Consider the following 15,671-nt stretch of genomic DNA (forward strand, 5'->3'; position numbering starts at 1 on the left):
AGAAGACCAGACTGAGAACAGGGTCATCTAGCGTAACTGTAAAGGAGAAGGGCCTCAGGAGAGTTTTGGATCCACTAGCAGCTGATAAGAAGATGTGTGTAGGTGACCTGACGGAAAGATGTCTGAACTTCTGCTTTTATCTTTGCGAATGGAGAAATCGTGTCGAGTGACAGACAGAAATCATAAAGGGACAGGCGGCCCAAACAAACCTTTATCACACATTCAAACCCAGTGGCATTCAACAGATCAAAAAAGACTGAGAAAAATACCACCTCAAATAATTTCACACAAAATGAACTGTGTGTGCTGAATCAAAACAAACAACTGTATTGTTGGCACATAGAGTTCACAGAGAATAGTTCAGGAATGATCATAAGGGGAATATATACAGTAGGTCAACAAACGGATAAGGAATCCTTTCCTACATGAGTGCTAGGTAGAGTGGCCCATAGCGAGCGTGGAGTACTCCACAGAGTCTTGGTGCACTGTGGGCAAGGCTGGGTCTTGGTCCTTGGCTCTGGGGCTATGAGTACGCAGTTTAGCATATAGCACTTCCTCCTTATAAGGTTTGAAGTCCACCGTGGTGTAAATTACACTGTTCAGCTCCTGGGAGTACAATGAAGATGACGAAAAATTATCAATACTGTTTACAACACAACGTAAATTCATTTAACATTGTTTTTACTAACTGAAATACAGATACAGTAGGCTTTTGTTTAGGCAACCTCTTCCACCCCAGTTGACAGTGAGTCACAGAAGGGTAGTCCGGATTTAGAACTTGCATCAACCTTGTGGTGGGGTGAGTCACATGTAGCTGCTCCAGTATTGTCTGCTTGTGGAAACATGCAATCAAACTTGGTACTCAGTTACAGATAGTAAACAAATAATCTTTCGATAAAAACGTCCAAATGCATTGTGCCGCATACTTGTTGCCTTCACTTTGCGACGGATCAAAACAATGGCTGCTGTGCTGATGGTGAGAAGGATAATGAGCAGGATAGTGCCCAGAGCTGCAGTCATGGGAGCAGACAGACCTACAGAAACACTGACACAACACAACAAAGTTACAATGGTCTTTCCTACAGAGCTAACTTGTTTACTCCTTGGTTCATTGCCAGTGTGTGTGTGTGTGTGTGTGTGTGTGTGTGTGTGTGTGTGTGTGTGTGTGTGTTTGTGTGTGTACCTGGGACGGTTGTTCAGATTTTTAAACAAGACATGCTTGGAGGTGCCAGTGGAGGGTGTGAGGGTGGACTTGATTGGAGGTAGAGGCACAACCACGGTTCACCTCTGCTTGGAGAGAGAGAGAGAGAGAGAGAGAGAGAGAGAGAGAGAGAGAGAGAGAGAGAGAGAGAGAGAGAGAGAGGAGAGAGAGTGAGAGAGAGAGAGAGAGTGAGAGAGAGAGAGAGAGAGTGAGAGAGAAAGAGAGAGAGAGAGAGAGAGAGAGAGAGAGAGAGAGAGAGAGAGAGAGAGAGAGAGAAAGAGAGAGAGAGAGAGAGAGAGAGAGAGAGAGAGAGAGAGAGAGAGAGAGTGAGAGAGAAAGAGAGAGAGAGAGAGAGAGAGAGAGTATGATTTAAGTTTTCAATCCCTATGTTCTAGGCTGCAGGTTTGCCTATGGGTTTGATATTGTAACTTGGCATTGTAAACATTCGAAACAGAATATTACAACCAGACCACTGACCTTGAATTTCCACGTCAAAATCAACAGAGTGTTGGGGGTAACCCAGAATACTGCATCTGTATACTCCAGCATCCTCCAGCTTTGCGTTCAATATCATAAATTTGACGCCACCATTGTACCTGAAGATCTTTGTTCTGGACCTGAGACGATCATGAACAACTCCAGTACTGTCCATCAGTTCAGAACAACCGTGTGTATAGAGTTTACAGCAGGTCTTTACATGGTTGTTGTAGTCAACATGGTACTGCAGCGTCAACCAAAACTGTCCATGCATCTCAGTCCTCACACTCACCGCACTCACTCTCTCCGATAGAGAAACATCTAGAAACACAAACAGCAACATTACTTAAAAAAGACAACTACATCTTTGAAAAGTTTGTAGTTCAAGTTCCAAATGTAATGTCACCCTAAAACTGACTTTATGATCTGTTGAAAAAACATCCACCATACCTAACATGAACACCAAGAAGAAAAACGATCTTCATCTTTGATGAAATACAGCAACTGTTGAGGGCAGGCTGTCTCTGACAGTGAGCTCAGTTTTGCGACTGTGGTTATGATCCCTCTTACTCACCAGAGAAAGAGGAAAGACATGCACAAATGGGACATTTGAAACTGGCTGATTAACCATTCACTTTGAACAGTGTTTACTGATGGCTCTGAAAATTGTTTCAGAATAACTAAATAGGTTAGATGTTGTGAAGTTTATGTTTAGAATTCAAATGATGGATTGAGTGAGGAAATGTCTTTCTTAAAAACTGCTCTGATTGCGCTCAATGTGTAAAGTTAACAGAATGACCAGAATACAAAGTGTCTCTAGCGCCATCGTGTGGCTTTTCCCATTACTGGATGATACCACTACTTCCAAGCTTAGAATCTTTTCTGTGCTGTAAAGCAAATTCCATGATTTGCTTCTCAATATATTATACATTCTCAGTATCATTACGTGTGAAATGAGTTGATGAAAGTATGTGCAAAGCTCTAAAACTTAGTCGCACTGAAATGTGGAGTTAGACTGTTGAACAGTTTCTCACCCGTTTTCAGCTCAGGTTTGTATAGGCGGGGCAAAACCCAACCTATCTACGTCACAGCCACATATCTACGTCAGATCACAGACGGTTTATATCACCTGCATTCTGTTACTCAGCTGGTACGACGCAAAGACAAAGTAATTAACACAATAAAACACTCAGAAACTGCAGGTAGGTCTGTTTTGATATCTGCAATTGATTTAGCTAGTTGCTGCTGTTGTTGCTAAATTCAATCAATTTGAGGGAGCAGAGCTTCAGCTCCTTCAGGCGACACGCCCCCCCAGTATCAAGCAGAGAAGACTGCTGATTTTCTCACGATTTCAAAGTCTAATTTAACATACTTGTCGGTGTTGTCATTCGAATTTGGATGAGTAGTCAACAACACATTCTTCGGTGGTGTGATGAACTCAAAACTCATTTTCTATTCTGCTTTACAGCATCTTGAAGTGACTATGATGACTTCCATCATTATCATCTGGCGTAAAAGTAACCAGCCTTTGGATCCGGCACAGTATGAGCCCGATCCAATCAGCTGATTCTTGTGTTTAACTTGTAACCGCCCCCCCTCCCTTCCCACCCTAAGTATCATTCTCTGTCTGTCCCGTTAGTACAGGGCTGAAGCTGAGGCAGTGCCCCCCTGTTCACAGACAACATCTGAAGGACCCCCACCACCCCCCCCCTTGATGCCCCAGGATTGACTGTTGCACAAGTGGCCTATTGTGACAGCGTCTGTTAGGGTATTATTCACAGGGGGGGGGGCGGGGTTAGCAAGTCTAGGGAGCATCAGAAGACTGTGACTTAACCCCCCCAATCCACCACTCACGCACACACATGCACACTCATGCACACACACACACACACTTCTACCCATAATCCCTCTGTTGAGAGTCACTTCCCGTTTCTGAAAGCATGATTGCTTAGACAAAGCAACAGATCGTGTGTGTGTACGTGTGTAGAGGAGTTGGTGTGTGTGCCACATCTAGAGAGAGTTGACGCTTGGTCTTCCAGCAACAGGGGACAAAAGCACTTCAATGTGAGTATTACGAAGCAGAGCATATAATACTGTTAATTTGCTTTGTGCGTGACTACTGGAGTGTGTGTGTGTGTGTGCGCAAGCTTGCATGACTACTTGTGTGTGTTGCGGGGTCTGCGTGCGTCTGGGGGGGAGCAGAGCAGAGGGAACGCCATTCTGGCTTCATAAACATAGAGCATATGGCATCAGGGACACAACAGTGTGTTGCTGCATTCAACTGATACGTTTTTGAATCAGACTGCAGTCACAATAATTCTTATAATTTATTTATTTTTGCTTTACAGTGTTTATGTACAGTTACAGTAACACATTTTGCACTGTCTTCGTTATTGTGCAGTGAATAACACAAAGAGAAATACGGTCTCTCTCTCTCTCACACTCCTTTCTGTCTCTGCTTCTCCATAACTCTGTCTCTTACAGTCTCTTCTACCCTCCTCTCCTGTCTGTGCTCTCCATCTCTATCCAATTCTCTCTGTGAGGGATTCGTTAGGTCTGAAGTGAGGCAGATTGATGATTGATCAATGCATGATCAGTAAGAGAGCTCCTTGGCTGTAAGAGACTTCAGTAAGGTGCAAACATCCAGACTCCATCAAATCTGCTTTCCAGTCTGCCTCTATATGTTGGAAACGGGATACGAGGAAGGAATCGAGGTTCCATGCAGAAAACCAGTTTATAACAACAGTGCGTCGTGAAACAGAAATGTTTCTGTCTTTAAATATCATCATGCGTGACGGTGTGTGTGAGAGGTAAAGAGAAGAGCGATGGAAAAGATGAGGGGAAGTGACATTGAAACTAAGGGCAGATAGTGGAAGAACAAGAGAGTACAAGTCAGACCGAGAAAGAGCCAATTGATATGGGACACTGATATCACTGCACTGTGATGCTGCAGCAGGAGAAGGCATGAGAGCCATGGGACTCCTGAGAATAAGAACTGTGCGGCCTCAGTACCGTGTCTTCCAAACACCCCCCTTCCCCCATCCTCCCTCCCTTCCTCCAAGCAGATGGAGAGGTTCTGTAAAACTACAAGTCCCATCTGTTCGATTCCTCCTCTATAAGATGATCCGTCCCACAGTCTGAGACTCAAGCTGCCTCTGTGACTGCGAAGTAAACAGGCTATATTAAGAGAAGTGAGAAGCAGCAGCCATGTGACTATTGCTGTGTGGCTTTCTGTACCAAGACATGAGAATCGAGAAGTTCTATTTGAGGCCATGTCCGCTTTTAGATGTGTTTGTGTTTCTGTTTTATTACTCTCTCTGGAGATGGGAGGAGGGGGGGTGTGACAGTGAGGTGACAGTGTGACAGGAAGCAGCGAGGGATGGTTGGGTCTGTCCCCCAGGTTGCTTGTTTATCCGGGCACGTATCTGACAGCCAGAATGGAGCCGTGCTGGGGGCGCGTGGCACGGCAGGCGCGTGGCACGGCAGGCGCGTGGGTCCCCGTCACACTTGTCCATCCCCTTCTCTGTCCTCTTGTCATTGACACGCCCTCTCTTCGTCTCCCTCTGCCTTCCCCATCCTTCCATTTCTGTCCTCCACAGAGTGTGACAGAGAAATGAGGGGTCTTAGATCATTTCACGTGCAGATGGACTCTTTAATTACCACACACACGCCCACACTAATTGATGGTTGTATCAGCTTCGTTTTTTTTTATTGTACTTAATGGAAGCATGCTCTCTTTCACGCACACACACACACACACACACTGTGTCAGCATTCTGTTTCATCCTGCTAATGGCCCAGCTCGCTTTAACGGAGCTCATATTTCACCCCCCAGTGAGAGCGAGAGAGCCTAGCCAACAGGTCCATTACTGAGAGAGAGAGAGAGAGAGAGAGAGAGAGAGAGAGAGAGCAAAGAAAGGAGAAGAGAAAGTGACAGAGAGATACAAAGCAGTAGAGGGAGAGATAGAAGGTGAAACAGATAGAAAGGAGGGGATGGAGAAGATAGAGGTGGCCAAGCGAAGGAAGAGACTGCATAAACAGAGAGTTGGAGAGAGGAAGGGAGAGGGAGGAGAGAGGGGAAGGGAGAGGGAGGAGAGAGGGGAAGGGAGGAGAGAGGGGAAGGGAGAGGGAGAGGGAGGAGAGAGGGGAAGGTAGAGGGAGGAGAGAGGGGAAGGGAGAGGGAGAAGAGGGGAAGGTAGAGGGAGGAGAGAGGGGAAGGGAGAGGGAGGAGAGAGGGGAAGGGAGAGGGAGGAAAGAGGGGAAGGGAGAGGGAGGAGAGAGGGGAAGGGAGAGGGAGGAGAGGGGAAGGGAGAGGGAGGAGAGAGGGAAAGGGAGGAGAGAGGGGAAGGGAGAGGGAGGGGAGAGGGGAAGGGAGAGGGAGGAGAGAGGGGAAGGGAGAGGGAGGAGAGAGGGGAAGGGAGAGGGAGGAGAGAGGGGAAGGGAGAGGGAGGAGAGAAGTGAAGGGAGAGGGAGGAGAGAGGGGAAGGGAGAGGGAGGAGAGAAGTGAAGGGAGAGGCGGGGATGAGGCTGCAGGCGTACTGCGGCAGCGGAGTGACGTTACAGAAGAGAGGAGTGACACACACACACCGTCTCCCAGGCCTGCCAGCCTGCCTGGGTAGAGTAGAGAGAATCACTGTCACACACATACTCACACCAGGATGGACAGGATCCACACATACACCGTGCGCATGGAAAACGTGAGTGTATTTGTGCGTGTCAATCATGAACAGTAATGCTGATTCAAACAGGTGTCTTTCTGTGTGTGTGTGACATTTGAGTGTTGTCCATGTGTATGTAAGAGTGCTTGTGATCAGTTTGGTTAGCTTCTGTGCATGTTTGTGCCATCTGATTGCTGTGTTTCGTGTTAGCCTTTTGGGAATGAGTCCATGTGTCAGTGTGTAAGTGAGTCGTCTGCTAAGAGTTGCTGGTAGTTTGTACAGTACATAGAGCTTGAGAGATGAGGCTGGGGTGAGTCTTAGGGGTGTCCTGTAACCAGGGGTGATGCATGTCTGACTCAGCATTTTGAAGGGAGGAGATGACTCAGTGCAGCATGCGTAGAGCGGACACAGTGTGTGTGATCTCAGCACCAGGTCATCCACATGGCGAAGGTGTGTGTTCCCTGTGAGTCATCTGTGTGTGTGTGCCCAGGCTGCATCGCTATTTGTGTTGTGTGTTTGTCCCATACCATTCAGAACGAACTGTAATGAAAAAGCGTAGCGATTGTTTTTCCCTGCGTGTGTTGGTGCGTGTGTGAGACAGTCTGTGACAGTTTCATTCAATTTTCTGCTACGTGGGAGGGTTAGGAATCCCACAATGCATTGTTAGAAAAAACATTGATTGACGTGTTTTCCTGTCAAAGATGCGAGAACTGATATCACTGAACAATGTCACTTCGAAAGTGAGTCACCAGAAGATCTGCTCCTCCAATTGGCTCAAAACCTTGACCCTGTTTGTCACAGCTTCCTGTCTCTGGGAAAACCGCCGAGCCCTCGGCCAATCGGGGGGCAGCGGTGAGGATGCAACAGTGATCCAGGAAAAAACACAGCATTGTTCCTCGGACACCGGCTGACTAGGACCTGGCTCTCACGCGCTTATCACGGCTCGGCCCGCTTAACAGAACCCTCGAAGGACACACACACAGGTAAGTTGCTCCTTTGGGACTGGGCCACCTAGGGCTTGTTCTACATTCTCAGGACTTATCACCAGTATGTCATCAAGTTTTGAAGTAGCGTTTTCATAAGAGTAAGATTTAGTGTGTGCTGTCAGTGTCTTGCGACATAGCGTGTGTTACCATTACGTTACCATGAGGATCAGCTGCTTTCTGCTTCTCGCCTGCTTGGTGCAGGCGGCTGTTGATGCTGTTGTGTGTGGTTAGTGTGTCTGCTGTTTGTTTACTTGTACAGCCTTTAGGCTGAGGCTGCTCTTGGCTCCGGAACATTGATCTGGGGGATCAATGTGAGCACAGAGAGAGCGCTGGGAGAACACACACACAGACACACACACACATAGCACACACACACATAGCACACACACACCTAGCACACACACACATAGCACACACACACACATAGCACACACACACACGATTCAGACACACAGTCACACGAGTCTCCTCGAGCAGCAGTAACAGCCTTCATGTAAAATAGGCTCACCTCCAGTGGGCATTGATTGCTTTCGTGCTGAGTCACCGGGCTTCTCTCTCTCTCTGTTGTGTGTGTGTGTGATTAGACTAAATCCAGTTAGACTGGGTGGGTCACGGGACAGGCGAGGAAAGGGGGATGACTACTTAAGTGGTGTAATATGATTAAAAGGTGACAGATTTAACTCTCCTCGTCTCTCCCCTGCTGTCTCTCTTACCTCAACACTGTTTACACTTTACCTTGTCTGTATTCCAAACCCCAGACAAAGACACCATGGTCAATTCTAACTTTAGGGCTGATGTGTACTGCAACAGAATTGTATTTTTTTGGCACATTTAAAAGGTACAGTGTATACTCCACCACATGACTAACACTATCTGTGCGCGGGGAATTACACGTGATGGAGAGAGGGAGCAGTAAAGATGAGGTTTGCTGGTGGTGCTATGTAACACTTTGGCCACTAGATGGCAGAACATAACAGACCAAAAAAGTGACATTGATACACAAGATGATAATATGGTTAGTTCCTGTAAAACAGACAAAAGCAATGCATGTCTACGATAGCCTGGCTTTGAAGATGAACTGAGATCACAAGCCTGACTTGACGATATTTAGAGCTAATACTCAAACACAGTACTTCCATTGAATTAGCCTACTGCTGGTCTTTAGAAGTGAGCTAGCATGCATAACACAACAGCCTCAACTAGAATTTTGAAAGATGCAGAGAAAAAAAAAACGCACACACACACACAGACACACAAACCCACCATCTGAGCCTCCATGTGTTTGTGTCTATTTGCCTGGGGTTGAATCAGGACTCTGGCATTCCCACTGGGAATAGAGCATTTCCATACAGATAGACTGCGGCACCACACCACACCTGTGTTCCTGGGAACTCGAGCAGGAATTCTAACAGACAGACTGGAATTCTGATGCTTATTAGTGGCGTCTGCACAGAGGTCTTCCCTAGGGACGAGAAGAGAGAGAGAGGAGGACGGAGGAGGGGAACGGGAGGGAGAGGGTCAGGGAGGCTAGGGGAGAGAGATTGAGGACAGGAGGATAGATAATGATGAATGTCCACGTCCTTCTGAATGTAGTAATGTTGTAACTGATGACTCACTGGTGTGTGTGTTGTGTGATGTTGCATCTCCTCCTCTAAGCATGACGAAGCACAAGGACCTACAGTAGAGACCTCCTCTGCAGAATTAAAGACGAGTGTCAATCTGTGTGTGACTCTGTGGGTGACTCTGTGGGTGACTCTGTGGGTGACTCTGTGGGTGACTCTGTGGGTGACTCTGTGTGTGACTCTGTGTGTGACTGTGTGTGACTGTGTGTGACTCTGTGTGTCTGGGTCTGTGACCTTGCTCTCTACTCAACCATCACGGCCACTGAGAGAATCCAACATACAGTTTATACTAAGATAAAGCCGTGCTTTACTGAAGACAGCTTTTCAAGAAGACTCCTTTCACAAAAGTACACTTTCGGACAGGGGAAAGAGGATGGTGGGTTAAAGCCATGACTCTGTTGACAGCTGCAACAGCTGTTCACCAGCTCTGGTTGATCAGCCCATGTTCAACAACACATACAACAACATGTTTTTGGCCTTCAAATACTTGCGGGTGAAAATATACTTGCGGTTCCGATTATTTTAAACAGCCTGGTGTTTTACAACCGTGAAATCTGAAAGGATACAGTACAACAGATGTTGCAATTAGGGCCTGCGTATAGAAGTATGTTTATCCTGAGTGTTGGATACGCTGGAGATTATATGCATCTGCCGTTTTGGCCATACTGAACAAGGTTATGGTTTACAAAAGACAACTTGGTTTAGTGCGTGTTTACATATACATGAGTGTGTCCTTATGCAATTCGGATGTAACCAACGTCTCGCTATAGAGTTGCCGATAATGCTGCAGCTGTGTGTAGAGAAACGGTTTAAACGGCTTTTGTGAGGTGGTCTAGAGGTCAGTAGTGAATGTAGGCCTACATCTTTAGTCATCACAGTCATCCCTCTCTCAAGCGAATCTTCCTCTCTCTGCTGCAGAGGACCACGAGGCAGTCCCAAATTACACAATATTACATTAAAATTTAATTTCACAGGCCTAGATAACGGCTGGCGGGGACAGTCTCAAAATGTCAGACTACTGAAGGTACAGAAGGCGAATTTCTGCTGTCTGTAAAACATCGTGTGGGGAACGAGAACTAGAACAGGTAAAGCAGAAAAATGCTGCGACACAGATCTGCGTCACATTTAGCTTACCTATTTGTTCTACTGCCGTGGTTGGATGGTTAGCAAGAAGGCGGCTATGGATGATGCACACCAGTTGCAGTGAAATAGGCCATTGACAAGAGCGTAGAAAAGGTATAAATGTGTGGACATAAGTTACGTTTATTTACCACAACTTGGCTTGAGGTTTCAACAAGTGGTCTTTGGATATGTGCAGATATATTTATCGAAATCTATGAAAGCTATCGCTACACTGTAGCTAGTCTGGGTCAAGGGTTTGTGGGGCTGTTCATGATCAAGTCTTTTCATTGTGTTTTCGTAATTTGTTCAAGTCATAATCATTGTTGTATTTTATACTAAGGGTTGTAAGTCGCTGATTGTCTAGGGCAGTGTTTGGGATTTTTTTGGCGACGTCACCATGACCTAGCCTGGTCCTAACCAGACTCTAGTACATTGCATTTGTATAGAGAGTCTGGCCACGCTCCATTGACAAGCGTTGACTTCCTTGTAGGCGGGTTATCTGTTGAAGTTTAAAACTATTGGATATGCCCAGAGCTACTCTTATCTGCCATAACCAATCGCTAGCGTTCGCCTTAGCCAATTCCTTCACCACTACTGTAACAAACTGTTCCCGAAACCCGTGGGGAGGAGGGCCACAACATCATGGCCACCAACAAAACTCAGCAAAACGTGTTCTTGCTCCGGCTTTAGCTGTTGGATATTCGGCAGCGTTGCCACAACGGACCGAATGGCTTTGCTCGCATCTTTCTCCGCCGCCATTACGGAACTACAACACAAACTAGCGCACGACATCAACGTCATCGTTCTCAGCCACCCCCTGTTCGCTGATTTGCCGGTAGAAAATCAACTTGAAAAATCTGACTTACGTACCTCATGGCCAGACCTATGTACAGAAGCAAAAGTTACAGAGGGGAATCAGGGGATACACATTATATCAGGCCGTTTTTTTTCCATCTGATATAATTTGTACCCCCTCCCCTAACATGCAAAGGGTCTGTCAATGAACACATAAGTTACAGAGGGGATACACATTATATCAGGTGAAAAAACGGCCTGATATAATGTGTATCTCATCTGTAACTTCTGTGTTCATTGACAGACCAACTCTGATACCAACGTTCAATACTGATACCAACGTTGGTATCGATACTATCAATACTTTAGATCGATCCGCCCACCCCTAGTACCATTTCTAGCTTTTGCATTGTCAAGTTCATAATTAGCACTTCTGAGGTCGTGCGGTGTATGGGACACAGGTTTGCCATGGGGCATTGCTGTCTCTTCAGAAAGTCAGCGTCGATAAAGACGAGAGTCGTTTGACGCTGGCTTTGACAATAGTGGGTGGGATACTTTGTTATGAATCCTTTTGAACTCGAGTCAATATTGCTAGGTTCACAAAGTTTAAACCTTTAAATGCTTCACACCAGTTCATCGCAACTTGACATTGTTTTGTGGTGCTTCTGTACGTGACAGTGAGAAAAATGTAAACGCAGAACATTGAAATATATTGATAACAGGCAGTTCACTGTAGACGTTGCGTTGATTTTCCCCTAAGGGTGTGTGGAGCGCAAGTTTCCAACTCCTAACTGGCAAATCACGTTACACGGAAATCCCACGGCTTTCTGAAAATAAAACGATCTCGTGCTGTACCATGACTCAATTCATTGGATGTCCTAGACCACGGTCCTCACATGCCATTTCTTATCCACCCAAATCCCATGGGCAAGTCCCATGCCATGCTTTTTAAAACGGTCCATAATTCTTAGTCATTATCTTATGCACATGTTGCAATGTCAGCAACGTCTTAATAACTTGCTCCAACCTATCTCTTTCTGTGTCCCCCCCCTTCTCTCTTTTAGAATCAGTGGTAGTTATCCAGACCAGTGATGAGTGTAAATGTGAAGTCCCCCCCTCGGGCAGCTCCCTCTTCAGGGATCCCCCTCCCTCGGAGCCTGCTCCCTTCCTCTCCCAAAGGAGACTCTCGCCTTCAGACCAGCAGCCTCCCTCGACCCTCCACACACAAATCTAAACAACTCACACCCACACAGACACCCACACACTCTCCCAAACTGTCCGCAAGGAACACCGGCATCCCAGGGCCCTCCTCCAAGGATCTTCTCAGGGATGCCACCCTGAGGAACAAGCTCCTGCAGAGGGCAGCTCTACCCGTTCCCCAGGCCTCACGCTCGGCCTACAGCAGTCCCCTGACTCAGCGCAGGGAGCCTCCGCGCTCCAGAGACACACTGGACTTGGGGAAAGTCACACACACCTCAGCACACGTAGCCACATTCCTCCCATCGTACACACCCCCACACACAAGCACACACACTCCCCAGAACAGCAACCAGAACAGATATACCTGTGCTAACAGGAACCAGCAATGGGGAGACAGCAACCTCAGTCCCCAGTTCCTGCCAAGGACAAGGGACAATTACAATACCCACACCCAGGAGGAAGGAGGGAGCCCAGGGGACAGAGGGGATGATGAGGACCCTCCTGAGCCAGGCCTTGTGGAAGACCGGTCATCTAGATTCAGCAATGACAACCTGCGGCCTCCTCCTCCTCTTACATTGACCCCTGACCCCTCCTTCAGGGGTCGAAGTGGCTCCAGTAGCCAATCGGATGAGGATATGGGAACCCCAGAGGACCTGAGTCCTGCCGTGTCTCCGACCCAGATCACTCCTCAACCTATCACCTTGGCCCAAGCTCCCTGCCAGCAGAGAGAGGCCCCGCCCACAGACACACAGACACCCAGAATCAACATGGCCACTGTGGCTCCCTTCAGATACAGGTGAGCTTTAACGACTGTCTCTCTGCCGCTATCCCTCTCTCTCTCGTTGTCCTCATACACACACACAGGCACTAACCTTTCTGCTCTTTTTAATTCCCCCCATCTCAGCCCTCCTCTCTATCTATGGATCCCTACATTTCTCCCCGTCTCACCCGGGTTGCAGACATGAGACCAGTCGCACAGATCCTTTAGGACATCTCAGATCTATACTTTAGCATTGTATACACACACATGGGAGCACTCTCACACACACACACACACACATATACTTGTGCTTTTTGGAGCAGAGCTGATTGTTATAAGTGTTCACTGGTTAGCCTGCAGGCCCTCTTCAGAAAGGAATGTTACTTCCACCCCCGTCTTTACAATTTTCTCTGGTTTTCTTTAAACAATAGTCAAGTAATACTAGTGTAATAGTAACAAACCATAATCTCAAGTAACAAACCCAATTTCATGGCACGTTGCGAATTTGCAATGGAGTGTTTCAGATCAACAATGGAATCATTGACTTCAAAGCACTATTGTGCAGCATATCTAAATCGAGAATCAAATCCATTTGTACCGAGTCACAGAGAAACCTCTGTCATGATCTGTAGAGTCTGATTTGCAAATGAATGAAATGGAAACTGTTCAGTCACTGAGTGTGTTGAGGAGGGTGAGCGGTCCCGGTGACGTGACGGTGAACGCTGTTCTCGCAGGCTGCAGGTTCAGGACAGAGATGTCTCAGTGGAGGAGCTGAGCGACTGTTCCTCTGGATCCATTGAAGTCTGCTGCGAAGACCTAACGCTCGGTGAGTACACACACGCACACACACGCATGCACGCGCACTCATAAAGTCACACGTGTGCACGCAGATAGGATATGCCTCAGGTTTCAGAAATAAGATGAATAGACTCGGAATTGACAATAAGGACATGCTTCACTCACTTACCTCCAAGCTAAGAGTCAGACCCACCATGTGAATGAAGCTAGCATTCAGTGTCGGTCACGTTTGGAGTGTGCTGGCCTAATTCCCTGTGTGTGTGTGTGTCTGCCCGCGGCTCTGCTGACTATACAAGTCTTTGGATGGAGAGATGGAGGAGGAGGAGAGGTGAATACATGGATGGATGGATGGAGAAAGAGAGGGCTTTGGGTGTTGAGATGGAAGGACATAAAGGAGGATATGGGTCAGAGAAAGAGTATATTTTCCCCTGCAAGGCTATCAGGCACATGCTCACTCATGGAAATGTTTGAACTGAGACAGGAGCTGTCAGATTCTCTCTCTCTTTGTCTCTATCTCTCTTCCTCCCTCCTTCCTTCTCTCCTCGTCCTCATTAACCTGAAACACATGATCCTGCCATCCCTCCAGAATTATGGTTCCATCCAGACCCCCAGCTCTGTGCTTTGATGTGGATTATATTATGGGGCAGTGAGGGTATAGAAAAGTACGACATTAATATCCATCAAATCATTCTGTTTGATGTGGACTTAATGAGGGGACATCAATATTTATAACAATTATACTTTTGATTTTAGCTCTGTTCAAGGACACTTAAGAGACCTTTAACTCCCCTGTACATACCTCTTGTGGACCCATGTGACCTCTCCTACCCCCCCCCCCCCCCATCCTTTTCTATAGCCTTGACAGGCTATGAACTAGAAGGACATTTTACTAACTGATTTGTCAGACCTGACTTACAGTAGCAGTAGTTTCCATTTTGACATGTTTTATAGTTTCACATCTGGGAGGACCAAACGTTTCCTCCCCTGTCAAACCATTTCCTCTGAGTCGTCTGTTCAGTGTCCTGAGATGAATCTGTTTCATATTATGGAGGAGGGGGGTTATTGATGACAGGTTGTACTGTATTTTGAGAGATCAGGATACAGGTCATTAATACAGTTTACTCATCTTTGGGTTTATGAGACTCACCCCCTGCTATTTTCCATGGACAAACCTGGCAACCCGGGTGATTTGTATGTTCTTCATATCCTGAGTTGGTGGCGTCCCAATGCAGTATACCACTGCTGACAAACCACCAGGAAATACATGTGTATATCGAGTGTTTGCTGGAGGTATGGCAATCAGTGTGGGGTCGGAGAAGGGAAGGGAAAGGAGCAGAGTGTTTTAGGTACAGAAGGAACCTGCAGGAACTCAGGGTTGGAGTTTGGACATGTGAGTTTTTCGGCCTGGAAGAGGCGGTCCTTGACGAGTGTTGGAGAGCAGAAAGAACCTCTCGGCAGGGTCCCACGATGCTGCCTGGACGGGCAGGGGAGGCTGAAGCTGTAATAACTATCATTTACACATGAGAGGAAGAGAGGGAGGAAAGAGAGTGGGAGAGAGGAAAGAATGAACAAGGGGATGTCAGTGGGGTGAGGGTTCAAGTTTATCTGAGACAGACAGACAGGCAGGCAGACAGACAGACAGGCATTCAGGCTATCAGACAGACAAAGGCACAAGATTACAAACCCAGTTTGTCGTGGTCAGACTGGCAGTGATAGGTTTATTGGCGGTTAAACCCATAGATTTTCCAGGACATTTAATATTGAGCGTTTCTGGCGGCATCAGACAATTAGTGAACTCCTCAGAGACCAGCTCCCCCTCTCCACCAGCAATCTGTCACCCCACCCTGCACCAACTGCCTCAACCTCTTTACAACCTAAACCCTCTTCCACCCTCCACCTCCACCCCTTAACCCTGGCAATGCTGTACAATATCAGTTAGACCTGTTATAGGATATACAGTTAGGTCCATAAGTATTTGGACATTGACATCTGTGTCAAAGTCAACAATTAAGAGAAGACTTCACCAGAGTAAATACAGAGGGTTCACCACAA

The 15,671-nt window shown here is 46.9% G+C and overlaps 1 protein-coding gene and 1 long non-coding RNA gene across 2 annotated transcripts in view; one reads left to right on the forward strand and one right to left on the reverse strand.

Annotated features, from left to right (window-relative positions):
• Positions 1–203: 203 nt before the first annotated feature.
• On the reverse strand, positions 204–1,269 carry LOC136946355 (uncharacterized). The gene is made up of 4 exons (XR_010876884.1): positions 1,184–1,269; positions 927–1,045; positions 726–829; positions 204–606 (listed from the first exon to the last, which is right to left on the reverse strand). It is a non-coding gene; the product is annotated as an uncharacterized lncRNA (long non-coding RNA).
• A 10,683-nt stretch (positions 1,270–11,952) lies between these two features.
• Positions 11,953–15,671, forward strand: part of LOC136945671 (neuron navigator 1-like) — a 77,228-nt gene continuing 73,509 nt past the window's right edge. The window contains 2 exon segments of the mRNA XM_067239632.1: positions 11,953–12,857; positions 13,556–13,647. Coding sequence (XP_067095733.1) covers positions 11,953–12,857; positions 13,556–13,647 — 997 coding nt within the window.

The sequence above is a fragment of the Osmerus mordax genome, chromosome 7 (genome assembly GCF_038355195.1).
Source record: "Osmerus mordax isolate fOsmMor3 chromosome 7, fOsmMor3.pri, whole genome shotgun sequence".
Classification (NCBI taxonomy): domain Eukaryota; kingdom Metazoa; phylum Chordata; class Actinopteri; order Osmeriformes; family Osmeridae; genus Osmerus; species Osmerus mordax.